At 30.4% G+C, this 27,758-nt stretch overlaps 1 protein-coding gene across 1 annotated transcript in view; it reads right to left on the reverse strand.

Annotated features, from left to right (window-relative positions):
• Positions 1-27,758, reverse strand: part of LOC145335190 (uncharacterized) — an 82,797-nt gene that overhangs the window by 21,114 nt on the left and 33,925 nt on the right. Inside the window, exons 9-20 of the mRNA XM_080180922.1 lie at positions 24,046-24,133; positions 23,398-23,491; positions 22,934-23,009; positions 20,753-20,823; positions 19,668-19,797; positions 18,390-18,503; positions 17,899-17,976; positions 14,737-14,782; positions 12,985-13,048; positions 12,388-12,517; positions 11,522-11,588; positions 6,611-6,694 (exon numbers count right to left, since the gene is read on the reverse strand). Coding sequence (XP_080037048.1) covers positions 6,611-6,694; positions 11,522-11,588; positions 12,388-12,517; positions 12,985-13,048; positions 14,737-14,782; positions 17,899-17,976; positions 18,390-18,503; positions 19,668-19,797; positions 20,753-20,823; positions 22,934-23,009; positions 23,398-23,491; positions 24,046-24,133 — 1,042 coding nt within the window. The remainder of the gene's footprint in view (positions 1-6,610; positions 6,695-11,521; positions 11,589-12,387; positions 12,518-12,984; positions 13,049-14,736; positions 14,783-17,898; positions 17,977-18,389; positions 18,504-19,667; positions 19,798-20,752; positions 20,824-22,933; positions 23,010-23,397; positions 23,492-24,045; positions 24,134-27,758) is intronic.

Consider the following 27,758-nt stretch of genomic DNA (forward strand, 5'->3'; position numbering starts at 1 on the left):
ATACCTTTTTTAACTATGCTAGGCGCATGACTTGAACTATGAAAGTTTTGTCTTTTAAAACGTACTTTTAAAACGATAAATGGTTGGCTTTTAAATGATTAATGCCTTAGATGTAATTTTATAAAACCAAAAGTTATTTCATTACAACCAATCTTGGGCAACACACTTTTTAAATGTCATATATTTAACAAAAATTGCTTGGTTTTAATGTCAGAACACACATTTTCTGCAAAACTTAATTTTACCTACAGTAATTTTCTTATATTGTTAAAAACGTTTTGAAATAAAAGTACAGTTTATTATTACTTTTTATTTGAAATACAAGAAAACTAAGAATGCTCATGTACAAGAAAAGCGCTTTACATATTTTTTTACTTCTTAAACACATAAAACATCATTTCTTTCAATTCTAATTTTTGTTGTTATGTCATAATAAGGAGCTTTTTTTGGACATGATGTAAACATAAATATCAGATGAAATAAAACAGATATATTATTTGTCATTTCGATTACAAGTCATTCATAACCACTTTTATTTAATGCCTTGAAGTAAACATTAACAATTGAAATTGATTGCTACAGTATAATAATATTTCACGTTCTTATTTAGGACTAAGAGAGCCTGTAAAAGTGCGTCATTAACACGGATAGACAAACTAATGGACAAATATTGTAGAAAAGCTTCTCTGAAAAAAATGCAATGTCGACAACAAGTTAAAAATTTGACCAACCAGCATTTGTGTAAATATTGCAAAGAAACACGTTCTATTCGCATGATCACAGTGAAACAAATTTTACAAAAAAAGAATCAGTATTAATATAAGATTAAGAGGACGTCTGTATGTTGGACAGTACTAAAGGATCTCACTAACCACTAACTGATATGTTTCTCCTCTTTTAGGTCTAGGGATATTTGTTCTGCTTTTTAAAAATCATTGTTCTTCATTTTTCTACAATCAGTTCCTTAAAGCTAGGGACTAATACGCTACTATTGTGTTTGAATTTCTAGCTGTCCGTTCATATGCAGCATAAGATATTACTGATACGATTCTCCCTTCATGAGACGCTTAATACTGGTACTAAGTTATTAATGATTTATCTTAGAGCTATTTTAGCATTTACTTTATGGCCAAAAAATTGTTCAAATGCTGATATTTTTTCTATGGTTATAACTCGATAAAAAATAAAGTTTAGTAAAAGTAAATATCAGTTGTTTGTGCTTTTGTTAAACTTTATCAGGGATGTACGAATAGGCAGATATATTAGGGGTAATGGGTGATAAATTGATGCACATCCTCTATTATGATAAACAAAATTATACAATTTAAAATCTAAAATTATTGGCGGAAAAGTTTAACTAGAGAGTGATGATTTGTGTAACCAATTCAAGATTAACGAAACTGTTTTTAAGCCAACGATTGTGGAAACGTGATATCAAACTTTTTGGAACAATATGATCTACAGTCTAATGTATCCTTCCTCTATAGTAAACGGAGTTCTTATTTATTTTAAAGCAAAATTTGTTCTTCCCTATCACTTAAACTAATCATTTATGCTTTGAAACCTGCATCAAATTTTAAGGATTTTTTAAATAAAATTCGTTTTTTGTATAGTTCTTTATCTAAAAGCGGAAATACAATTTAGGTTAATTAATTTTGATATCTGTGGATTGAAAATTATCTGCGCTCTGATTGGAGAAGCATAAGTGTCGCACATCATTTTACCAATTAGAGCGCAGATAGTTTCCAATCCACCTATCCTATTTTTTAAAATTTATGAACTTCAATTGTATTTCCGCTTTTAGATAAAGAATTATACAAAAAACGAATTTTATAAAAAAAAATCCTTAATATTTGATGCAGATTTCAAATCTCCCTCTAACATTAAAATTTCTTCCAACTTATATATCCTAATGGACATACATACACACACAATCTCTTTAAGAAAATCTTTGGTTTTCTAAAAGAAATGCTTTAGATATATTATGATAAATGGTAGACAAATTTAGAATAATTTCCGATCCAAATCACAGTATTTCCTTTCTTACTATTGGGATAAATAACTTTTTATCATTCCAATATAAAATCATTTTTGTTTTTTATAGTTTCCACAGAGAATATGAGAAAGAAAACATTTTTACTTTTTCGCAAATACTATAAAACAAGTTATTGTCAATTCAGATTTACCTATACATAAAGACAGATGTAATAACAAATAACCTAATTATAAAGTAGCTGCGCTACAAGAAGTAATCTCTTTAAGAGATCTCGTAGTCCATGTAATTAAGACAGCTTCAAAAAGCCCAAACAATTCTTTCTTATTATTTTGGTATTTGTAATATTTTTCCACTTAATGCCATCAAACACTTTAAGTCAACATTAAAAAATTTTTCTTTTATTATTGGATATATAATTTCAATTCAACTTTATCAATGTTACATGCAGTTTCCCGCAAAGTTTCTAGTCGAGCAAAGAACCTTCTTACCCCTTTATTTCCAATTAAATTGAAAATAAGGGTGGGTAGTTTTCTTAAATTTTTTTTTATTTCTTAAGGGCAGTTAAGGTTGGGTTTTATTGGTTACTGGGTAGCCCCGCCGGTTAAGAGCACTCTACACTATTTCCGTCTCTCTTTATGAATCATCAAGATTGACAATTACATAAGTAAAAGCATAACAACCCAAAATTTAGTTTAATGCAAGATGATTTGTTTTTGACACAGTTCGATTTCCCCATGGAAAATGGATAACTGTAAGGCAAATAAAATTATGATGCGTTTTCGAGAGAAGAAAAATATGCTTGAGACATTTATTTCTTTGTAACAAAGTACTATTGGATCTCGGCTATTCCAGATTGTTAACAGACCTTCCATTTCTATATAAAAAGGGTTAGAAAATAATCGGAGCTGGCAAAATTTTACTTCACATACCAGGATTTTACAATTTACCTTACTTTGTGTCGGTCAAATTTTTCAGCTTCTTTAAATTTTATAATCAACTTATTTTGTAACTAATAATAATCTATTATTAAAGCCATATATTATTTGGCTTAATATTATATAATTCATTTGACTGACAAATATATAGTTGGCGTAAAATAGTATTCTCGAAGTGAAATATCCCTTTATACTGGGGTTTATGCATTAGTTTTGATAGTTATATAAACGCTAAACCTGCATTTACAAAAACAAGTATGACAACATCCCCAAAAAACGACCATATTATATTTATATCAACATGAGACATAATTCGATTGTTTGACTATAAATATAAAATGAGCTAGAACATCGTGTTGAAGGGCAAACTATTAATCATTTGATTTAGCCGCAAAGGTTATTGGCGCAGATGCTGACTAAATTTTTTATCAGTATCTACTCAAACCGCTAAATTTAAGTTCAGTCGCGTTTTTTTAACAAGCTGCGCTTTAAATATGCCGCAGTTCTGCTTGAAATAAAAAATAAATCATTTAATTTTTTTGGTGGAAGAGAGGATTAAAACAAACCTAGACCCCCTCTCTTTCACGCTACAAAACTATAGAATTTTTATATAAATTTCAAGGCAATTGGCAAGTGAAAAATAGTTGTCAAGCGACAATTTGACAGATTTCTATCAAATATGACTAATGTTATGAAAATAAAAAAGAAAATGGAGACTTTATACGAAAATGTTATAACCAAAGTTTTTTTTTATTATTATTATAATCCTTTTCTTGTTCTAATCTTTTAATTGCATTTTTAGACGAATTATTCCATAAATGCCATGCTGGGAAATTATATGCTTACCTATACATCTTTGTCTACTTGTTTTTCTTCTTTGCTTATGGTTTAATCAATCAATTAATTTGTTGTTTTTTTAGGATTGCTGGTAAGAAAATTGAGAAACGAATATTGCGACAGTACGGAATGGAGAAGTGGTTTTCGGTCGGATAGATCTTGTCCCGTTTGATCCACTGTGCATGATTTTTTTTGGAAGATAATTATTAAACTCGTCAATATTCTTTAACATTTTTTTCACATAAATTCTAATACTTGTTTACATAACTAACAAATTATTTATTTTATTTTATGCTTCCAGGAAAGATTGCAGGATTTTACGGGTTGAGGTCACGGCCGCAAAATTCACCTCCTACTCTAGCCTCTTGTTGCCCTTAGATGTTCTTACTAGCATTCTTTATCTTTATACTTTATTTTTTATATCAAATATTAAACAAATCTTTCTTTCCGGCGTATAAAAACTCCTCAAAACTTCTTAAAAGCTTCTTAGTATTTTTGTAAAGATTTTCGTGAAGATTTTCGTGAAGATTTAAGTTTTTAGGTACCTATCTACCTTCTTAAAATTATTTATTCTTTATTATTAAGTTCTTCGGAAATCTTATTCTCCGTAAATCTTAATTCTTTGAACTTATTTTATCCTTATCCTTACATCTATCCTAAACCTCAATTTAATATCCTAGGTACTTATTTTATCTTTACATTAATCCTAACTAACATTAATCTTAATATCCTATCATGATTTAGTCTCCGGAAAACTTAATTCTTAACCTCGCAATTCTTAATTCTTAATTCTTAACCTCGCAAATCTTAATCCTAATCCTATCTTACTCTTGTTGTTTTTTTGGGAATTTTCGTTCAGTGTAATGATTGTGCCTTCTACCGATAACGTTATTTTTTGGTCCTTGGACCTTTTAATTGTATTAACCTTATTTTTTGAGGATGCATCTAGTGGCGTGTCACGGCGGTGGGAGACAACCAATGGCGGAGGGAGCCTGAGAAAGCTGGGGGTATAGGGAACCTATGGAAACACAATAGCGGATTTTATTATATTTTGATTGAAATAACAGCGCCCAATCATTTCAAATTAGCCTAGCGCATCGGCCAGCAATAGTGCACTACCGTCATTCAGTGCGCGCTCCAGCCTCAAGGGCTACGTACTGCACCTGAGCGCATGGCAGGGCATTTATCCGCTTATTAATCATTTTTTATTCATTATGTAATTATGATTTATTTTTTTAAATCGCTAATGTAGTCAATTTAATATAATGATTAGATGATTAGATGGAAAATAAATAATAATCCATCACTTATGAATGCAATCATTGTGATAATGTATCTAAATAAATCAAATCGTAATAACTATTTAATATCATCTGTTTTACATTGTCTATATATTATATATATATTATTTATTGTCCTGATGGAGGATAATTGTCCAAGATCAGGGGTTTGTCGGATCTTATGGTAAATAAATTTGAATTGAATTGAATTGAATTGAAAAAGTCAGAATTAGATGCTGCTTTGCCAGAAAAATTTCCTATATGAATTGACAGAAATTTTGCGCTAAAGGATTTTTACAATTGGGTTGGGGAGGGGTGCAGATCATATGTGTCCTACTAACAAAATAAAGAACTAGGCTCAATGAAAGGGCAGATATCTGTATCAATCTGTTATTGCAATTTTGACATCAATACTTTTATTTTGCAAAAAATATTTCTTGAATAACATTTCATAATAAAGAGGAGACAATGGACTTGAAATTACACCGGTCCCAAACAAAACACATCTTGGAAATTTTCTTGTCTTTAATTTCATAGTACAAGATTTAAATCTAAAGAAGGATTGATTTTGTTTATCATAATTATACATCAAGTTGTCAGCCGTTGTCTTATCCCTAAATTTTTTTTTAATATGTATTTTTTAGTTTATTATCCTATCTCTGTATCTCTGTGTATCTACTTATTATTCTGTGTGTAATTTTTACAGAGTTTATTGCTTAACTAATTCACATGGATATAAACACTACAAAACACAAGAGGGGTATAATACATGTATTAGGATTTTCTTTTTCTTCACTTATTGAGGATGTAGGATGTTTTTATGTCTTTTTGTATTGTAAACTTTTTATCTATGTTTCTTATGTAAAAGAAACAGGATGTCTGTAAATATGACTATGGTATGTATTTGTCTGTCTGTACCGATATGATGATCCCGATGTGATTCTCCTTTACAGGTGTAGGTCCTTGAAAGGCTCGTAACTCTTTTGGGGGATGGTACCACCACCATCTGAAGAAAAAAAGACCCACCTCAAAAGAAAATTTTTTAAACTTTTATTTTAAAACTAAAATTGAAAGTGAAATTGAATTACTTCAAAGTTATTGAAATCTCTGTGATTGTATATTTGTTCTATTTTCTAAGCTTAAAATGAAATCTTTAACTCTTGTTAATTGTATGTTTTTCTGTTTCATTTATTTTTACATTTGACATTTCCCACTATATTTATATGGCTATAAATTAAAATAATTATTCCAGTTTCAACAAATATTGAATCTTTATATATCTAAGGGTAATAACATAAACATAAGTATTTAATAAGAAGCAGCTTAAAGTGCCTATAAAAAATGACGCCATACAATACAAATGACCAATGATAACTAGTATACATTCTACCATATTGGTCTAAACAAATGTATACTGGTCATTTGTATTGAATGACGTCATTTTTATAGACACTGTAAGCTACTTAACTTCTGTATCTGATTATGTCCATAATTAGCACAGCAACAAAATTAAAAGTGAAAATATTGTAGAGTAATTGCACTTTATAATAAATCGTACTTACCCTGATGTATTGCCCGTAGGTAAGCTACACGTACTGTTGCGTTGGGAAAACAGGCTCCTTGGACGCGCGGCTCCAGAATTATACCTGTAAATATATCATTTTTTTATCTAAATTTCTGTATGTCTGTCTGTTTACCTGTGTCTTTTGTCAGTGTTGTTTGTTGGTCTGCCTGTTTGACTATTTATCCGTTAGTCTATGGTGTCTTTTTGTCACTTTTGTCGTTTTGTCTGTCTGCTAGACTGACTGTCTGTTTTTCTGCCTGTGTGTCTGTCTGTTGTTCTGTTTGCTATTCTGTCTGTTGCTCTGTCTTTTGGTCTGCCTGTTGGTCTGTACGTTGGTCGGTTTGCTGGTCTGTCTTTTGTTTTGTCTTTTGCTCTGTCTGTTGCTCTGTCTGTTGTTCTGTATGTTGGTCTGTATGTTGGTATGTCTGTTGGTCTGTCTGTAGAACTGTCTATTAGTCTCTTTGTTAGTCTGTCTGCTGGTCTTTCTATTGGTCTGTCTGTGGGTCTTCTGTTCGATTGTCTGTTGGTCTGTCTGTTGTTCTGTTTGCTAATCTGTATGTTGGTCTTCTATTGGATTGTCTGTTTTTCTGTCTGTTGTTCTGTTTGCTAATCTGTATGTTGGTCTGACTATTGATCTGTCTGTATGCTTATGGTCTGATTATCTGTTTGTCAGTTGGTCTTTTGTTTCTCTGAATATTTGTGTGTGTGTTATTTGATTGTCTAAAGTCTATTTTTGACTTTTTCAATTATCTAAATCAAAATAATTTGATGGAAAATATAAATATTAAAAGCCTGAAAATGCTTTCTATTAAAGTTTTTGATCAAGGAAAATATTCACCAAAAGCGATTATTTTCTGTAATAGTTGAAGTCCTTGTGACCGTTTGTTTTTATTAAACTAATTGTCATAATATACCAATTGTAGCAACATTCCTCTTTCCCATAATGTAACGATAATTTTTTACCCTATACCGTACCCCGGCAGCGCCTATACCTGCGGTATCCTAACCCTCTTAACCTAACCTAAATAAACAAACAAACATAAAAAAACAGTCCTCAAAAAGGTACTTTATAGGAATTTACGTTTCAACCACTAATTGAAATCTAAAGGGTTAAATTTCTGTATCATCATTTGGGATGTACATCAATTTATCGGCTATTGTCTTATTCCTTTAGATCCTTGCATTTAACTACCTTATCAGAAAGTATACTCATATTATTCAAACTTATTTGTTTGTTTTGAATGTTAAAAGTCTTCGCTTTTGATGATATATTGGTTCTTGTTTGTTTATTTATTTATTTGCAGTTTTCTGCATTTTCATTGAGGAGCAAACAAGCTTATGTACATTAGCTAATTAAAATAATTTCAGGGGTAAGCATATACATACATAAAATTATATTGAAATTATAGTTCTAATAATGCCATAATGTAGACATGAGTAATCTATGATACAAAGTAGCTTGATGTCTGTCCGTCTGTCTGTCCGTCTGAAGCTTAAGATCTCAGTAACCGCTGAACCGATTGGGCTATACTCTTCAGGGATTATACCTACTGGTCCTGTGATGGTTTTAAGCTATTTTCCTTGGGGGTGTGACACCCCCAACCCCCCCCCCCAAAAAAAAACAAAAAAAACACCCCCCAAAACAATTTTTTTTTACATTTTTTGTAAAATCTCAGTAACTGCTGAACAAATTGGGCTCTACTCTTCTGGGAATATACCTACTGGTCCTCCGGTGGTTTTAGGCTATTTTCTAGGAGGGTGGGACACCCCAACCCCCCAAAAAATAAAAAAATCCCCATTTCCAGATTAATAATTTTTTTTTTTATTTTTGTAAATAAAAATCAGTAATTGGGTTGGGGGAACCCCACTGCACCATGGGGCGAAGCCCCAAAGAACCTCCCCCCCCCAAAAAAAAAAAAAAGAAATTTCACTCAAAAATTTTTTTGGGCTTTTTGAAACTTTTAAAAATTGACATCTTTAAAAAGTTATCGCAATTATAGGTATTAAATAAAATTTACAGAGGAGATAAAATCAACCTTATTCAACGTTCACTCAAAGCCCCAAAAATAATGGACTTAAAAGTGTTTTAAACTGTATATAAGACATTTGCAAATATATTGATACCATTAATTTGCCTCTTAAATAAAAAAAAAGTATGTTTTTTTAATATTTTTCTCTTGTTACAAATCAAATTTCAAATTTGAGTCACCAAAAATCCTAAACTAATTTTTGCTCTAGAAGAATCAATTTTTGGAGTTAGAAAGTGCTTAATACCTCATTTTAATCGCCTGGCATTGCTTTATAATATATAGGAAATAACTTGGTTGTTTATAGAACATCTGACTAAAAAATCGAGGTTTTGTGATAAACCCACTTTAGTTGTTGCTCCATAAATGATATTTTTTTTCCCAATTTTTTTGGCTGTAAAGAAGCTTTATATATTCATATAACATCCACCTAAATTTGACTTTTGGTATTTTATTTATAACATCACCAGAGGGAATTGAATTTTGGAAAAAAATATCAATTTATATTTTACACTGCTATGCATTGTTCTTGTTCTTGAAACAAGAACGAGAACAATGCATAGCAGTGTAAAATATAAATTGATATTTTTTTCAAAATTCCAAAACTATCCAGGGACCTATAAGAAGCTTCCATAAAACAGAGAACTCAATAGGTACTGTAATTGTCGAAATCTTAAGCTGAAGACAAGAAAGCTTACTACTTTATATAATAGGATAATGAAATGCAGCTGTTTTAAGGGTTGCCAGCTTAATAATACAGACCGATTCAATAATTGTGTTAATATGTTATGATGTCTAACTTTAAAATGGTGTAATTATAGTTATGTTTAGCCTAGAAAAATGATAAACATACCTATAGAAGCGTTAAAAAATTCTCTTTTTAATAATATAAATATTTTTTAGAAACAAGAACAAGAACAATGCATAGCAGTGTAAAATATAAATTGATATTTTTTTCCAAAATTTCACTCAAAAATTTTTTTGGGCTTTTTGAAACTTTTAAAAATTGACATCTTTAAAAAGTTATCGCAATTATAGGTATTAAAATAAAATTTACAGAGGAGATAAAATCAACCTTATTCAACGTTCACTCAAAGCCCCAAAAATAATGGACTTAAAAGTGTTTTAAACTGTATATAAGACATTTGCAAATATATTGATACCATTAATTTGCCTCTTAAATAAAAAAAAAGTATGTTTTTTTAATATTTTTCTCTTGTTACAAATCAAATTTCAAATTTGAGTCACCAAAAATCCTAAACTAATTTTTGCTCTAGAAGAATCAATTTTTGGAGTTAGAAAGTGCTTAATACCTCATTTTAATCGCCTGGCATTGCTTTATAATATATAGGAAATAACTTGGTTGTTTATAGAACAGCTGACTAAAAAATCGAGGTTTTGTGATAAACCCACTTTAGTTGTTGCTCCATAAATGATATTTTTTTTCCCAATTTTTTTGGCTGTAAAGAAGCTTTATATATTCATATAACATCCACCTAAATTTGACTTTTGGTATTTTATTTATAACATCACCAGAGGGAATTGAATTTTGGAAAAAAATATCAATTTATATTTTACACTGCTATGCATTGTTCTTGTTCTTGTTTCTAAAAAATATTTATATTATTAAAAAGAGAATTATTTAACGCTTCTATAGGTATGTTTATCATTTTTCTAGGCTAAATATAACTATAATTACACCATTTTAAAGTTAGACATCATAACATATTAACACAATTATTGAATCGGTCTGTATTATTAAGCTGGCAACCCTTAAAACAGCTGCATTTCATTATCCTATTATATAAAGTAGTAAGCTTTCTTGTCTTCAGCTTAAGATTTCGACAATTACAGTACCTATTGAGTTCTCTGTTTTATGGAAGCTTCTTATAGGTCCCTGGATAGTTTTGGAATTTTGAAAAAAATATCAATTTATATTTTACACTGCTATGCATTGTTCTCGTTCTTGTTTCAAGAACAAGAACAATGCATAGCAGTGTAAAATATAAATTGATATTTTTTTCCAAAATTCAATTCCCTCTGGTGATGTTATAAATAAAATACCAAAAGTCAAATTTAGGTGGATGTTATATGAATATATAAAGCTTCTTTACAGTTTAATACACTTTTAAGTCCATTATTTTTGGGGCTTTGAGTGAACGTCGAATAAGGTTGATTTTATCTGAGAGGAGAGTTTTCGATTTTTGTGTATACGGTGAACTAGGTTTAATTTTACGAATTGAAATTTTTGTGCATACGGCGCACAACCTGGGTTTAATTTTACCAAAGAGTAATTCGGCAAAGACTAACTTTTTTGAAAATATAACTATAAAATTATTCTGGAGGGTTGACTTTCCATTACATGTGTTGTATAATATTTGTTTTGTTTTTAGATTCAATTTCAAAGTACAGTATTGGAAACAAAATTTGCGATTATTTCTAAGGGAATTAGAATATTACACTTTATGATCTAAAAACACACTGTACAAGTGAAATTACCTCTGATTATAATTATTTCTGAGAGTAATAGAATATTTCACTTTGTGATTATAATAATAGAAATAAAATAGTCATATAGAGCGAGGGAACTTAAGTTGTATTCAACATACTTTGCAAATTTAAATTACCTCTGATTATAATTATTTCTGAGAGTATTAGAATATTTCACTTTGTGAATATAATAATAGAAATAAAATAGTCATATAGAGCGAGGGAACTTAAGTTGTATTCAACACACTGTACAAGTGAAATTACCTCTGATTGTAATTATTTCTGAGAGTAATAGAATATTTCACTTTGTGATTATAATAATAGAAATAAAATAGTCATATAGAGCGAGGGAACTTAAGTTGTATTCAACATACTTTGCAAATTTAAATTACCTCTGATTAAGATTATTTCTTAGAGTATTAGAATCCACACTTTGCGACATAATACTGCTGCAGTCATCTGGAAATAAAAATCATGGATAACAGGGATACAATAATAGAGTAAAAAAATAGAGGGTAAAGGAGTTAAATAACTGTATGTCCCCATCCCGAGGACCCTGTGCCGACTTTCAATTGGGTCGTTGAAATTCAACCAATAGCGTCGAGTACATTAAAGCAGCCAAGTCGCTACAAAAGAGCAGAAAGTACTTGCTAGAAGATGAAAAAGGTCCACAACTGGGAATCCAGGCAGTTGTATGGTTACACATCAATATTTATAGATTTTTTTAGAGAATAATTGACATTGAATGAATTGTCAATCTCCTAATATGTATAAATGAGGGTTATAAAATAGGAAAAGGACAATACACCATCTTCCCCTCAATATTTGTTTAAGAAATATTGCTTTAAAACAAATACCATTCTCCATGGAAAAATTTAAATAATTACATGAAAAAGGAACGGATATTTCACATGAAGAAAATTTTTTTTCCTCCCTCTACTTCGTTCTATTAAATAAAGTTTTCAGTTTTGTATACTTAATTTATTTCTTACATTCAATACTTTAAACTTATTGGTTTACTAACCGTTGGAAAGATCACTTAATGGCGATATTATCCCTATTTTTCAGAGGCGAAGATTTTATAATTAGGATCGAAACGTCCGTAAGTCCAAACGTCTGAAACGGTTAGCTCTTTTCCTTAATTTAGATATGCTGTGTTAATGTTCATTTATCCTACAATCATTTTTCATGTTCAATTTAAGAGCTTCTCTTTTATTGATGTTGTCATTCTCTATTCTACAACTTGTTTGTGGTTTACCTGAAACGCTGCCATTATCCATCTGGTGGGCCAAGACACTCGGGTCCATTGACTGGGTCATCAGGTTGTTTCCATTGGCTATATCCGTTACATCATCCCCATACAGTGTTGGGGGGAGGGACAGGTTGTACTGAAATATTAAATCTTCATTGGTTGGTTCAAACTAACAGTGTCCCCACTTTTCAACCAATAATTTCCTAAACAGTGTTGGGGGTAGGAAAAGGTTGATTGGTTTAAGCTAACAGTGTATACACTTTTAAACCAATATTTTTCAGTTAAGGGGAGGGTAATTTTGATTTATCGAGGATGAACATCGAATTATTGACCATTGTCTTATCCCTTAAGATCCCTGAATTTATAACAGGGAGGGAGGCGATCATTAGGCTGTTTATTACATTAGTCCCCAAAGTTTTATGATACTGTTTTCTTTTTCGTTTGCTTAACAATTTTGGGGACTTGAATTTTGATTGGTTGGTTAGTAAAGTTGAGTGTTTAAACTTTCAACCACTTATTTTTTCTACAGAAGGGTAATTATAAATAGGAATGTACATCAATTGATCGGCCATTGTATTATCCCTTTAGATCTCTGGCACCAACCTGTGAAGGTGAGATGAATGGAGTCTTTCTTAATGGAGATGGTGAGCCTCGAACTCGTGGTACCCTGCGATTATACAGAAATTTAGGATAAATAGCGTTTATTTGTAAGTGTAAACTAAATTGTACATTTCCGTAATTATAGGATACAATAAAAGGACATACTTATTCATAGGATTTGATTATAGAGATTCCTCGCTTACAATATTTAACCTTGTTGTCATAGGAATCATAATTCCAAAAATAATCATATCACATAAAAAGTTATTGTCAAAAGAGTTAAAATTCAGCATATTTCAAATATACGTACTGTCTTTCTGGTAACGATTTTAGAGTTGGAACGCTTTCTGAGTCGTTCATAATTGTTATAGGAATCATCATGCAGACTTTAACATCGACAGGACAACTATTTTATAATGAGGTAGATAAAACAAAAGAACAAACGGACATATCCTGATTTTCAGAGAAACATAATATCTTAAATTAGGCAGTGTTTAAAGCTTTAAATTAGAGACTAGAGATAAAATTAATTATGTTGCAAAAACTTATTTTCAGAGAAGTTTATAAAGGTAGATAAATATTAAGAAATGATTCCGGTAGATGTCAGGAAGGTGAAAGTTAAGCTACTATGTCAAGAGTGTGATTTCAAAAGAACAAATAGGGAGAAAGCCCATAAACAGGTGAACGAATTGTTATACATATTTAAGACTTTCGGACAAAATAAAAGATTTTACAGAAGGATAGGTATACCCTTGTTATAAAATAAAGTAGCTGCGCAATTTAGATTATGTTTTCCCCTGGCTGTGATTTTATGCACTTAATTATACAGTAATTTATATCATCATTTTCTTGCAATTAATTTTCTTACACAAAATGTACATACACATAACATATTGTGCTTTCCTTCAAAAGTCCCCCTTCCCTCATTTGAAATAAATTGAAAATAAGGGGGCAGGGGGTCATACACCTAACCATTGTGGGGAGCGGGGGCCATATTCCAACTGGGCTACCCTGTACCCAATATAACCTAACTAAAACAGACCTAAAGTAAAAACTACACGTCCCTACTCCCTTCTTTTCATTATTTTCAAATTAAGGAGGTATGGGGACATTCTGTGTTCGACCTTTTAGAGAAACCGCCTCTCATATATCGCAAGCTTTCCAAAGTGTCTAAAAAAATCAGCCATATGACGTCATAAAAATGCGGGGATATCCATCTCTTTTTTTAGGGGTTTCTTTCCCACTTCTTCTCTCATCCCTCATTTTAAGACGTCACATGGCTGATTTTTTGACACACTTCGTAAAGCTTCATATATCTGCAACTTTCGTATTAAACATGGCTCGGTAGCTGCAGCTGTGTCGATTTTAATTTTAGAGCTTTTTTTCGAGATATACGCAGTCCCTGCGTCAAGATCTAAAAATGTCCAGCCACAGCCCCAATCAATAACGACCTTTTAGTGGCAAACATATAGACCTTAGGATCAGAGAGAGGGGGGCAATGGGTTGTCTATTAAACTAGTCCCAAAAAATTATAATAACCTTTTTATTATTAGTTGGTTATACAACTTTTGATTGGTTGTTTCATTAAGTTGAGTGTTCAAACGTTTCAACCATTAATTTTAATCTACAGAAGAGGAATTCTGTGTATTATCATTGGGGCTGTACATAAATTTATTGGCCATTGTCTTATCCCTTTAGATCCCTGTCCAAGGATGATGTATTTTTAGAGCAGCTTCGCTACAAAAAAAATCCTACCTTGGACGTGAGTTTCCCATTCCCATTGAATGTCTTCGTGTTGCAGCTGAAATAAATAACATTTTATAGTACACACTAAGTCATCATGTTCTGTATGTCCTGTAAGATCTAGAAAATGGCTTGATTGTTCATTTTACAATTTTTATAGAGAAATTTATTTTTGGTCCTACCCTCTTAAATATTTTACTTAGAGCAATATTTAAAGGCAAAGAATAACAAAGTAGAACGATATCTGGCTGTTAAACAAGATTTAGTCTGCTTTTCCGTGAATAGGACTACTGGTCTGCAAACGACAGGTATACAAATTTATTAAATGGTTTTTCAAACTGTTGTCTGCTATTAAGAAAATAAAAAAATCATATTTTAGTTGGCTCTAAAAGCCAAAAAGAGATAATGTAGAAAACACTTTTATTATGAGATAAAGTTTGCTTTATAACACTTCATACGATAGAAATAAGCAACCTTTACCATAGATATAGTGTACAACGGGCTGTTTATGATACTAGTGCTCTAAGTTACATAATAACGTTTTCTTATTCATTGGCTGAAAAACTTTGGGGACTTAACTGAATTTTGATTGGTTTATTCACATCGTTGGTGTTTAAGCACCTTTACCACTAATTTTAATCTACAAAAGGGATAATTTTATGTTTCATCATTGGGGATGTACATCAATTTATCCGCCATTATATTATCCCTTTAGATCTCTGAACCTTTACACATAAACTTTGATACGTAAATAAATAAATTATTGTATGAATAAGGTCTAAGGTCAGGCAGGTAATGTGGTACTACGTCATATTTCAACATAAAATGGGGGATTTATAATTTATCCTCATATCCTTCTTATGATCGCCAAGATTTGTGTTCTAGATTTGTACCACAACATGACAGAGAGAGAGAGGGGACAATTGGCTGTTTATTACATTAATCCACAAAGTTTTAAAAAACTGTTTTATTCGTTGGCTTAACAACTTTGGGGACTTGGTTGGTTTATTAAATTGAGTGTCCAAACTTTTCAACTAATAATTTTAATCTACTTAAAGGGTAATTTTGTGTGTCATCATTGGGGATGTACACAAATTTATCAGTTATTGTCTTATCACTTTAGATCCCTGACAATATAATATAGTTTCATGTGTAAGATCACAAACATACCTTTATATATTTGGAAAGTTCTCTGCAATTAAACATTGTCGGTCGGTCTGTCTATAACTATTACAAAAAAGTTGCTTTATAACAAGTGGGTGTATGATTTTTAATTCTTCATATTTTTGAAATGAAGGTCAAATTTACTTAATGTACTCAAGTAGGGAGGGGATATTTTACAGTAAATTATTCTTACTGGATATCAAAGTTTCTTCTTGTCATTTGTTAGCTCAAGAACTTTCGGTTCTATTATTAAACCTTCAATTGTTGGAACAAGCTAGTAGTGTCCAAATTTTTCCACCAATGATTTTAATGTAAAGAAATTTGTGTCATAATTGGAGTTATACAACATCATCCATTGTCTTATCCCGTATTCCCTAAAAACTACCAATTGTATAATCTGTACAAATGTAACAACTTATTCTTGGCATTTTTTGTCCACGGTGAAAATCCTTTTAAATCTCTAGGGAACTTCTTTATTCAAACCCACAATAGAAAAAATGGACATACTTAGTTTTTATGAAAATTTATGTCTTTTGAAGCGGAAAAGTAAAAGCTTAAATGCTTAACTTAACTAGTTTATTGAATAACTAGAGCCTATGCCCCTAGAAGCCTCTTGGGGCACTTGAGGTGGGATTGGGAAAAGTCTAAAAGTCTACCCCTTCCATTTTTATTTTGAATTTTAAAAAGAAAATGTATTAAAAATGTTTTAGATTGATTCATTTTTAATTGGTAGGGTAGAGATACCCTCCCCAAAAATAAGGGATAACCTACCCTGGACATATAAGAAGCTTCACTATAAAGGAGAACCATATCGGGTTAGCGGTAAGCACGATCTTTATCTACAGACAAAAAAGGTTACTACTTTATGTAATAAGATACTATATTTAATTGTTTTATATTCTGCAGTTTTGGAGATCTTTTATGTCAATAACAATAGAATTCCTAAACTAAATCCCCAATTATGATAAAATTAAAATTATTGGTTAAACAGTTTGATAACTATAGTTTGGAATTGACCAATCAAACTATTAATATAAGTATCCAAAGTACATTTTGCACCAGTGTAATTTAATAGTCCAATGTCCCATTCCATCCTCATGTTTTATTTAAAATGACAAAAAATGAATATTATTTTCTAAAATTCCGCTGTTAGACCACTGTTTGAGTCGAAGCTAAAATGAATTATGAAAAGTTGGCAAAAACTTGGATTTTGTTATCTCCAGGAAGAGTGCGGACAATGACAGAAAATTAATCTTCATCCCTTTCTTTACTCCAGTATTAATTCAGGATAGTTTTCAAATATGAGGAATTGGGAGGAAGATAAATAAAAAGTCTATTGTTCTATCCCTTTATCTGTGGTTTTCTTTCCTTTTGTACAACATTCCATTTAGTTTTTACAACCTCAAAACAAAACATAACACAAATGGGCATTTTCCATCAAACTGAAAAAGGACCACTATAACAACCATTTGAGGAGTAAAATAATTTTCAATGATTAGGTTAGGTTAGGTTGAGGAGGGAGGAAGATTTTGAGCTCCCCGCTGGCTGCTGGATTGAAAATGGTGTTGCTTGGGTTCACTTTAAGTTTCAAGGGAGAATAACTCCAAATGACTTTGTTTTTGAAGCTTACAAAAAGTAAAATATTATATTTCTAATAACATTAGTTTTCGCCAAAAAGGAGGTGTTTTTTATAGATGAAGATTTAGGGCAAAATATTTTTAAAAATATTTCTGTCCATCTTTTAAAAAATAAAAGAAAGAATAAAATTTATAATAATATTATTTCCAGTATGGCTTCCAAACCAAATAATATCCACTGAGTAAGAACAAGTTATCAGCCCTACTGAAAAAATCATGTATAGTATCGTACTACAGGTACGAATATTTAAATGAAAATAACAATATTAATACCAGTTTTGTTGGCCTGGGCCTTCAGCCTCTTGGGGCTAACAAAACTTGTATTGATCTTATATTTTTTTATTGTGAATATCCACGGAAAGTATAAACATACCTGGCGTATTGGTTGGTGTGCTGAATGTAGAGTTGGGTGTTGAAAGTGCACCACCTCCCCCAAGTGTACCCAATCCGCCTGGTAATCACAAATCACATTTTTGTATGTCCTAACTTTTATTCTATATAATAAAGGAAAAGCATTTATAAATCTAGAATAGCTGAAATATAAAAAGGCCCACAGAAAATAACAATGACCATAATATCCAATGAAATGTTGTAATACCTAACCAAGTTAATGTGCTTTAGAATTCCCCAATTGCAATGTGCATCAATGACTGACAAACGGACAAAATGAGTTGCAGTGTATTGCTTATCAACCATAATCTTATGTCATTTAGGTCTTTTGTATGATTATGTCTTTAGGTTTATGGTCTTTTTGTAATTAAATTTTTGGTAGGATGAGGTCTCTTGTAACAACGCCCTAAGTAAATATAAATTACAGCGAATGAAGGCAAGACAAAGGTAGTTACAAAAAAAAGTGACATGTACCTATGGTCGACATTGACATAGAAGCAGGTATGGTGACAGAGGAGACCATGGATGACATACTACACATGGAGTCAGAGTCGGGGGGCGGCAGCGAGGCTGAAAGACTGTTGGGGCCTGAAACAGAAAAATGTAGATAAATTTTGTAAATTAAAAGTGTAACAAATCTTTTTTCAAACAACAATATAAAACTAGAAACAATTTCATAAAAACTAAAAGCGGAAAAATAAAGATAATCTATCTATTTTTGCATATTTAAACTCCAAACTATCGAAAGTAATTCCTTAAAGTTAGTTTTTTTTTGTTAAATGCTATTATTAAGTCAAAGTGTTCTTGATTAATAACTAACAATTCGACTTAATAAGAGCATTTGACTACAAACCAACACAAAATTTTGCGGAATTATGCGAAAGAAACGACCCTCTTTTAATTGCTAAAATGACAAATGAATTTTACAGCGCATTTGTAAAATATCTGGATAGAAAAAGAAATATAATCCCATAAATAAATCCTTATAGTTATTGGAAAACAGACAGAAAACCTTATACACTATATATACATATACAGAGAAACAGAAAAAAATAGATGAAAGTAAGGTTGAAAAAATATTATTTTATTAGAATAATTCAAACCTCAAAAGTTTATGGTTTCCTTAAAAGTGCATAGTCGAGCTCATAACGCCTCCCCCCCCCCCCCTCCTTATTTTGAAATCAATCGAAAATAAGAGGAGGGGGGTAATAGTTCTTTTGTTTTTTATTACTTTAGGTTAGGTACTCGATTTAATGAAACAACCAATTAAAATTCACTGAAGTTGTTAAGCCAACGAATAAGAAAACGTTTTTATAAAACTTTGGGGACTAGTGTATTATACAGCCTATTGTCCTCTTTCTCTCTGATTACTTTATCTATGAATTAAGACACAGTAAGAAGAAATAGGAAGGAGGATCCGCTAATTTATTTAATTATAGATACAACCTTTAATAATATAATTTATTAGTTGTGCATTCGTTTCCGCGTATTATTTACATCCAAAAATCAGAAAGAGAGAGGATAATGGGTTGTTTATTATACTGGTCTTCAAAGTTTTATGATAACGTGTTCTTGTTCGTTGGCTCAATAACGTTGGGGACTTTAGTGAATTGTGATTGGTTAGTTCATAAAGTTGTGTGTTCAAACGTTTCAAGAACTTTTTAAATTTTGTGTATTAACTTTAAGGATGTACACAATTTATCAGTCATTGTCTTATCCAATTAGATCTCTTATCCTTATTTATATGCTAACCTGAACATGTCCAGGCATTGAAAGCATTGTTATGTTTGTTGGCCTCTATGGATGAGGAGCGAGACAGGGAGCCGCAGCCTCCGCCATTTTCCAGTGAGCTCTGCCGCAATGAGGATTGATGCTCTTGCACCTAAATATTATTTATTACATCATATTGTAGACAGATTTCCGCGGGTAGTAGAATAAAAAAAATATAAAGATTAGGGCTCCTTGAGGTCAACAAAACTAGCATTAATCATTCTTAGAAACAATATACAACCTGATAACGCTTTTTTTAAAACTTTAGTCAAGAAATAAGGGTTAAACTCAAAAAGGAAAGTAAGGAGTCGTTTTTGGGACTTGACATTTTCATTTAGATCGTTTTATTCCATTTTCCGACATTTTAAATGGTTATGTAGTTGTGGACATCTTGGTGGATTTTTAAATTTGCATTCATAAGTAAGTTTTTTTAAATAAATTTTTCTTCAAGGACTCTGTATAAACCTTGGTTTTAAATGTGTTAAATCTAACCCCTGAATGTGGTATATTATATGATATTATAACCTTCTAATTACAGAATTTAATTAAACAAACCATTAATTTTAATATGTATTCCCTCAGCAACTTAACTTATCTACACACACACTTAGACTGATAGACATCCTGTTACTTTTATGTAAGATTATGTATGTTTTGTTGAATTAATGAAATAACTTTGTGTGGTCGGGGTATGTAGGTGTAAAAACCCTTACCAACAAAAGACTATTTATAATGCTACTAGAATAACATTATATCGATAATGTGTCAGTTATTACGAATTTTACTAAATATGAGTTATCTAATCAGTAGTGTCCAAAGCCCATTATTATTTTTTAAACCCCTGGAAAGGACAAACCCTTAAAGGGGGTGTAAATTTGATTTTTAAGAATTTGAAAATTTCACAATTCTGCGTAATTTTGAAATTGACACATCCTTCTTTCATGCAGCGGGAATTATGAGGGAGTGTGGGCCCCAGCACCCCCCTTATATTTATCAGAAGAGTGTTAGCAATTGCACCACCCTTTCCACAGGACTATGAACTCCTAACTTAATAAAAAAAAGTTTACCTTAGAAAGAATGAGATTTAATTTTCTATCTTGTTCTGTTTCTTGTGATGGATCCAGAGGGCAGGTAGATACTGAAAAAATATTCAGATCAGTTTCAACAACAACAAAACTAAGATCTTTTAATGTTGCTAGCAACTACACGGCTATATGTTATGTTATAAATTGGCATAAAAAGACCTACAAATAATCTGGATTAACTAAGACCATACAATTCACAAGAATGAGCAATCAAAACCACCCCTCAACAAGTAATTTTTTTTAACTCAAATGAAAATAAGAGAGAGAATTAGTTGTTTTTTCTTCATGCCTAACACTTTCAATAGGACTGAACCCTACAAGGCCTAAACCTGAGTTGCAACCCTGCGGGGCTACCCAGTATAAAAAATATCACCTAACCTAGCATACGGTAAAATAATAACACACAAAAAATGTATTTTTAATATGTTTCAAAATAGAGGGTTAGGTTCTGTGCTTGACTAGGCAATTTAAGGGAAATCGCAAATAGTTCTTTTAACGCATGTGTATCATTGAGTTTTGTAAGCCATCTTTTGTTATACCTATAAAGCTAATAATTTACCGTGACCTGAAAAAGACAATATTTTCTATTTAAGAAAATGTTTGTTTTTGAACCAACATGTTTTTATTCTTGTAAAAATATGTCAAAAACACTGAAGAAATTACTAAGTTGGTCAAATGCAAATATTTTAAAAGAAACAGTGATGATTACGTCCAATCTTATCGAAGCTTTTTGTCCTATTAGTAAAACATCCATTATGTATAATGTTGATTAGACTATACGTACATTACAATAGATTGGGACTAGGGGTAATTTTTTTCGCAACGATTTTCGGCTCGTAATATCCGATTTAATAAACATCAGCTATACTGCTGTTACCATGGCCAGTTTATATTTAAAATCTTATTTTTTTTCTTTTGTTTGTCCGTAAGACCACAAAACTTAGGCCATAGGAAGGTTTTTATTCTACTTTATATTTATTTTAAATCTTTGAATGGTTTTAGGCAATATACTGCATTCTCATTTCTATATGTTAGGGAAGCAACAGTATATGATTTAGTTATTTAAAACACAAAATTTTATTATGCAAAAAGGTAGACATTAGTAGTAGTATAGTCCAAGAAACTTTTAACCCACACTAGCCAAGTATAACTTTATGCATACTCTAGGGTTTAAGGAATAAGCATTTACAAAATAATCACGCTTGAAGTTTAATAAAAAGTTCCGTATAAATCATCCTTTTAATTACTCCAATACAGGATGCAAAACATACTTACATTTTAAGACTTGATTATAGAGAATTTTATAGCATTGTGCTTAATCGTGCTTAATCATGGAATCAATATTTCAAAATCAAGTAAAAATTATAACTTAATCGAATATTTGATGTAGTCAAAAGAGCTAAAAAATTATAAATGTTAAAAACTTTTTGGTAATGATTATAGACCTGATACGCTCTTCAATTTCTACCTTATTTTTGAATATATTTTCATTCAATCGATTTAATCGACAATTCTATTATGCCTCAATTATCAATCATAACTATAAGTTAGAACGGACAGAACCCTATGATAGAAAAGTTTCCTAAAGGAAATAAAATTTTCAACTTTGAGTTAGTTACACATCACTTAATTTCTAAATTGCATAAACTAAGTATCCATATTTTATCTAATGTGTCATGTTTAAAGGGTTAAAATATAGTGCAATAGGTTAAACTATATACCTAACTCTCATATAACTTTAAACTTTAGAATTATTTAATTTAATTCTAAAAAGAAAATAATTACTTTCAGGACAATTTCATACCATGAAGTATAAAATTTAGATTCTTTAAGTAGCGCAACTACTCTATTACAGGGTTCGTTCGAACGCTACAAAACTAACTTAAAAGTAAGCAGAAATCACGGTCTGTCCGTTAATCCACTACAAAAGTAACTTAAAAGTAACCTTTTAATACCCCGGTAATATGAGCAAGGTCATCAAACACCTATCTGAAGTCAAACATGCGTTAATTAACGTCATGAAAAAAATACGTTTCAAATAAGGACAATAAATGAAAATAGTAAATCTTTTAAAAGAAGAAAAAATGAATTGCTATAAAATGAAGGAGAAAATGGGAAGATAAGAGAAAGACCAACAAACGAATAGACTGAAAATAAAATTACCTAGATACTGTATAAGTTGCTCCTGTTCGCCAGGTCCAAACTGACGCCCTTTGGACTGAGAATACATCCATTCAGCCTAAGAAAAAATATGAGATAAAAAAATATAGTCCCTCGATCCCCTAGGGGAAATTAAACCCCGCGGAACTCTCCTAGCTAAATAAAAATCAAGTCTTATTTGTTATATATACTTTTTATCTTCTTCTAATTGTTTGCTTGTGGTTCATTTTTAGTACGAGGGAACTTCCAATTAATTTATATAAACTATACCATTATTTCCATTTAAATTTTTAGCAAAAGAATAATGAATAGATAAATAAATTGAAATAATATTAAAGTCCTCTAGGAGATCTAATAGTAAAGTTATAACATTAAAAAAAATTAATAACAAACTGTATATGACGAAAAGTCAAACATACTAATATTTACTAGCTAAAAGTAGCAGTGCTATCTAAAATTATATTTACTTTTAAACTTTCTTTCTGGCTGACAGGTACACCGTCCAAACACCTCAGGTTCAACAGCCAGTTTATCACATACGGACGGTAGTCAAATTGTTTCCTTAAAAAGTAATATTTGCTTTTGTTGATATTGTTTACTGTTCTAATATCTATAAATGTTATACGTTGTTTTTTAATAAATAATTTTTATATAGCCAAGCTTGTTAGGGTAAATTTTCCTAGTTATATGGTAAGCTACGTCAGGAAATTTAATATATTTAAAATAATCTTTTTAGTCTAAAATAAAGGGTACGTTTACAAAAAAGGTATTTTCTGTTAGGTAGACTGTGAAAAAGAAAAAAAGGTATTTTCTGTTAGGTAGACTGTGAAAAAGAAAACAGAAATATTAAAGCTAAAAACTAATAACTATACAAATAATTAAATCACATTTTTCGAGTCATTTTATGTTAAAAAATTTAAACTACTCTATTTCTACAGCATTCAATCAGCTTTTAGAGATAAAAAATGTTTTTAATTTAGGAAATCTTATTCTTGAGGCGAAAAAGTAAACCAAACAAATGGCATTTATTCAGACAGCTGTTAATGATCAGCTGTTAAAGAAAGAAAATGTTTTAATTTAAGACATCTTTTGGCGTAAAACTAAACTAAACTTACTCTATTTGTTCAGGCTGCTGTATGCATGGATTGTTGTGTATCGTCAGCTGATCAAGGCGAGAAAGATGGGAAAGATGACTAACATCACCTAAATGAAAACAATTGAATTTAGTTTTTAGAAAATCCATGCTATTAAGAAATTGAGCCTTTATTCAGATTTTACTATATATTGTATATTGGACATATACAATAAATAATAATGTCTATATCAATTATATTTTACCGTTAGGGAATATACTTACTGGTAGACACAAAGTTTTAATTTGTATGTACAAGATTAAGACACCCTTGTAGCTCAAAAATAAGAAGGTAATAAGTTATTAACCCCCCCCCCCCTTCAAAAAAAAAAAAAATTTTCTAATAAAAGTAAAGTTGAATTACAGTTTCTGAAAAACTTGCGAAAAAAGTAAAAGTAAGTGAACAGTGAGTTTTACATTTACAATATCCATCCACTCATTTTAAGATACGTTGCATCTCTATATGTACAATATTTTTCAGGCCACAGTAAAAGTGTCTGGCTATGACGTCAGAAAAAATTAACAATTAACCAATGAGAAGCCAGTATTCACAATAGTAAAATATATAGCGGCCTCTCATTAGTTAGTTGTTAATTTTTTCTGACGTCATAGTCAGACACTTTTACTGTTTTCTATTTTTCATTACTTTTTTCCAGAGAGAGAGGATGTAGGGCTGTTTATTACAATAGTTCCTAATGTTTAATTATAATGCTTTTGGTAATATCCTCTTAGAAATTTTTTTTCAATTTTGAAAATTTGAGTATTATTTTTATTGAATAGAATAACATCGGTTACACAATAGGGTCAGGTGGATATTTTCTGAAAAAAATACTGTATTTCAGGTAACTTTTACTTTATAGAAAACTTTTTATTTTTTGTTGCTGTTTTTGGGACACATTTGTCCTTTTTTTTAAAAAAAAAGCTTTGCTGCTTTTGGACCAACTGATTATTGTGCGTGTTTGTGCAATGAAATATCTCAATATCTAAAGCTTAAATTAAAGTATTGAAAATAGTTGCACTTCTTGCAATAAGGTGCACTTCCTAACTATCTATCTATATAGCTAGAAAGATATCTATCTATCCATCCAACTTGCTATTTAATAATCTTGTTGATGGCTTGCAAAAAAAATAAACAATGTATCTATGTATATCTTTATGTCAGAAAAGGAATAAGGTACAAGAAGAAAAATCACAAAATAAATTTTCAAAATGAAGGGTAGAAAGTCACTCAAAAATCAGACACGTGAAGTCATAAAAGTGAGGGAGATGAGAGTAGAAGTGGGAAATAAAACCCCTAAAAAAGAGATGGATAATCTCTCATATTTATTTGCGAGTGACCTTATCCCCCTACCTTCAAAACTACGAAATATATTCATTTTTCAATAAACCTATCTATCTATCTATCTTATTATCAATCTGATGTTAGATTGCAAAAAGCAAACCTTTATAAATGGCCCTATATATAGCATCTATTATGCTTATATCTATCTATCTATCTATCTAACTCTCTCTAAATCTTTTATCCATTCTTATTATCATCATTCTGCTATTAGATTTCAATCTATCTATCTTTCTGTCTATCTATCTATTTGTCAATTTATCTATCATTCTATCTATGTTAATATTTTTCTAAAGTTAAACCCATATATTTATCTGTCAATTTATTTATCCATCTATTTATTTATCCATACATTAATCTTTGTATACATTAGTTGTTAGCTTGCAAAAATGAGAGGTATATAATGGCTCCATCAAATATCAGATGTTGACACCTTGTTTCTGAATTCTTTATTACAAAAAATAAAAATAATAAAATAAACATTTTCCTACTTCCTACATATTTTTTTCAACAATTTGAAAAAGAAAAAGTAAAGAAATCAATCGACACGACACAAATGACCCCCCCCCCTCTCCACATTTTCAAAAAAATAAGCATAGAGGTTTTTTTCTATACCTAACCTCTGCTAAGATGCCATAACCCTTCGGGGCAATCAAATATCTAATATAACCTAACCTAAATAAAGTAACAAACACACGAAAAATATTTCCACACCCTTATTTTTAATTTATTTCAATTATTAGGCTATGTTTGACTATGCACTTTAAGATAAACAACCCTTCCATTTTGATAATAAATATATTATTGTTGACTTGAATAAAAGAAAAAACTTAAATCATTTGAGTAACAAATGAAGAAGAAAAAAACTTTTTTAATTCACTAAAATATTTTCTATTTACATTTCCAAACTCTTATCTACAAAGGAAAAAATAAGCAACAAGCAAAAAAAGTTAAAAATTTAAGATTGAAGAACAAAAAAGTTACTATATTGCAGTAAAAATAGTTCTTTATTTTTCGGCCAAACAGAAATTTGAAAAGTTATAAGGGTTGCTGCGTAACTTTTAATACAAGAAATTTAATAAAACTGATCTTGTCAAACGCTATTGTTAAGTCTAAAGAACACTAATTAAAGATTAATTTGTGTAGCTGTAGAATATTAATCATTTCTTTCTTGATTACAATTACAAATGCTAGTTTGCGTCATAATGTTGTAAATACCCTAAGTCTGCCTTGGCAACGTTTATATGAAACTAGTGCAAAAGTTATTGCGGTTAAAAATACGGATTTTGCACACTCTAGATCGTACAGCATCTATGCAGTCTAACATTTCCTATGCTTAGTAGACTGTATTTGAAGTAGTATTTGAAGTAGTAGCAGTCTTGTCTTTACAGTATCTACACTTTACAGATTTTACAGGATTAATTGTTTATTAGTTGTTGTTGCGAATCTTAATATAATATTGATCTTGTTGGTTGGTAATTAGAAGAGATAATTTGGATAGTCATTATGCAGTACAAATATTGTTAAAGAGAAAGAAAACTCTCTTTTTAAAACGAAGCTTTCTATAATAAGGGTCAGTCAGTCCGTTCGACCGAGACAGTTAGATCTTTTCGTTAATTTGAACAGGTTAGAATTGTCCTATCGATTTATGTTTTCATGATGATTCCTTTAACAAGTCCTTTAAATGAGTTATTTAAGCAACGCTCGATCATTTAATACCTTGGGATTTAAATATCCATTTATGCTAAATTTTGTTTGCTTAAATAACATTCTATTGCAACAAAAAGGTGATGTTAGCAAATAATTTCTTGTATAAAATCATAAAACGTTTTTTCATTTAATTTTCATTTTTTTCACTGTTGTGTTTTTATTTGACATTAAAAATAAAAATCATAAAAAATCTTTCAAATCAAAAAGAAAAAATCTTTGAATTATTGGTCAATTTAAGTTCAAAGATTTTTTTATTGTAAAAAGTTAATTTTTTAAAAATATTTTAAATAGGAAAAAAATCTTCTAACAAAAAAAATTATCATAATCCAAGATGGCGTCAATACATGTAAAATAATATTTTCAAAACAAAAAATTAAAACTTGAATATCTTTTTTCACAGATTGAATTTCAAAAATCGGTCTGACAGTTTTTCCAAAGTCAGTATGATCTATCGAATGAAAAAGGTTTGAAACTGATAGAACATTTCTTTATACTAAATCATATTTTTCTCCCGTTTTTTCCCACACTTCCAAAAAATGAAATTCAATGAAAATAAATGGTTCTCACGTTAAAAAAATTTTCTCATGGGTCCAAAAAATTAATTTAAATGAAAATCATTTGTACCATTTAAATCAAAATAAATGGTT

Source organism: Acartia tonsa, chromosome 13 (genome assembly GCF_053477335.1).
Source record: "Acartia tonsa isolate MP-2025a chromosome 13, ASM5347733v1, whole genome shotgun sequence".
NCBI classification, from domain to species: Eukaryota; Metazoa; Arthropoda; class Copepoda; order Calanoida; family Acartiidae; genus Acartia; species Acartia tonsa.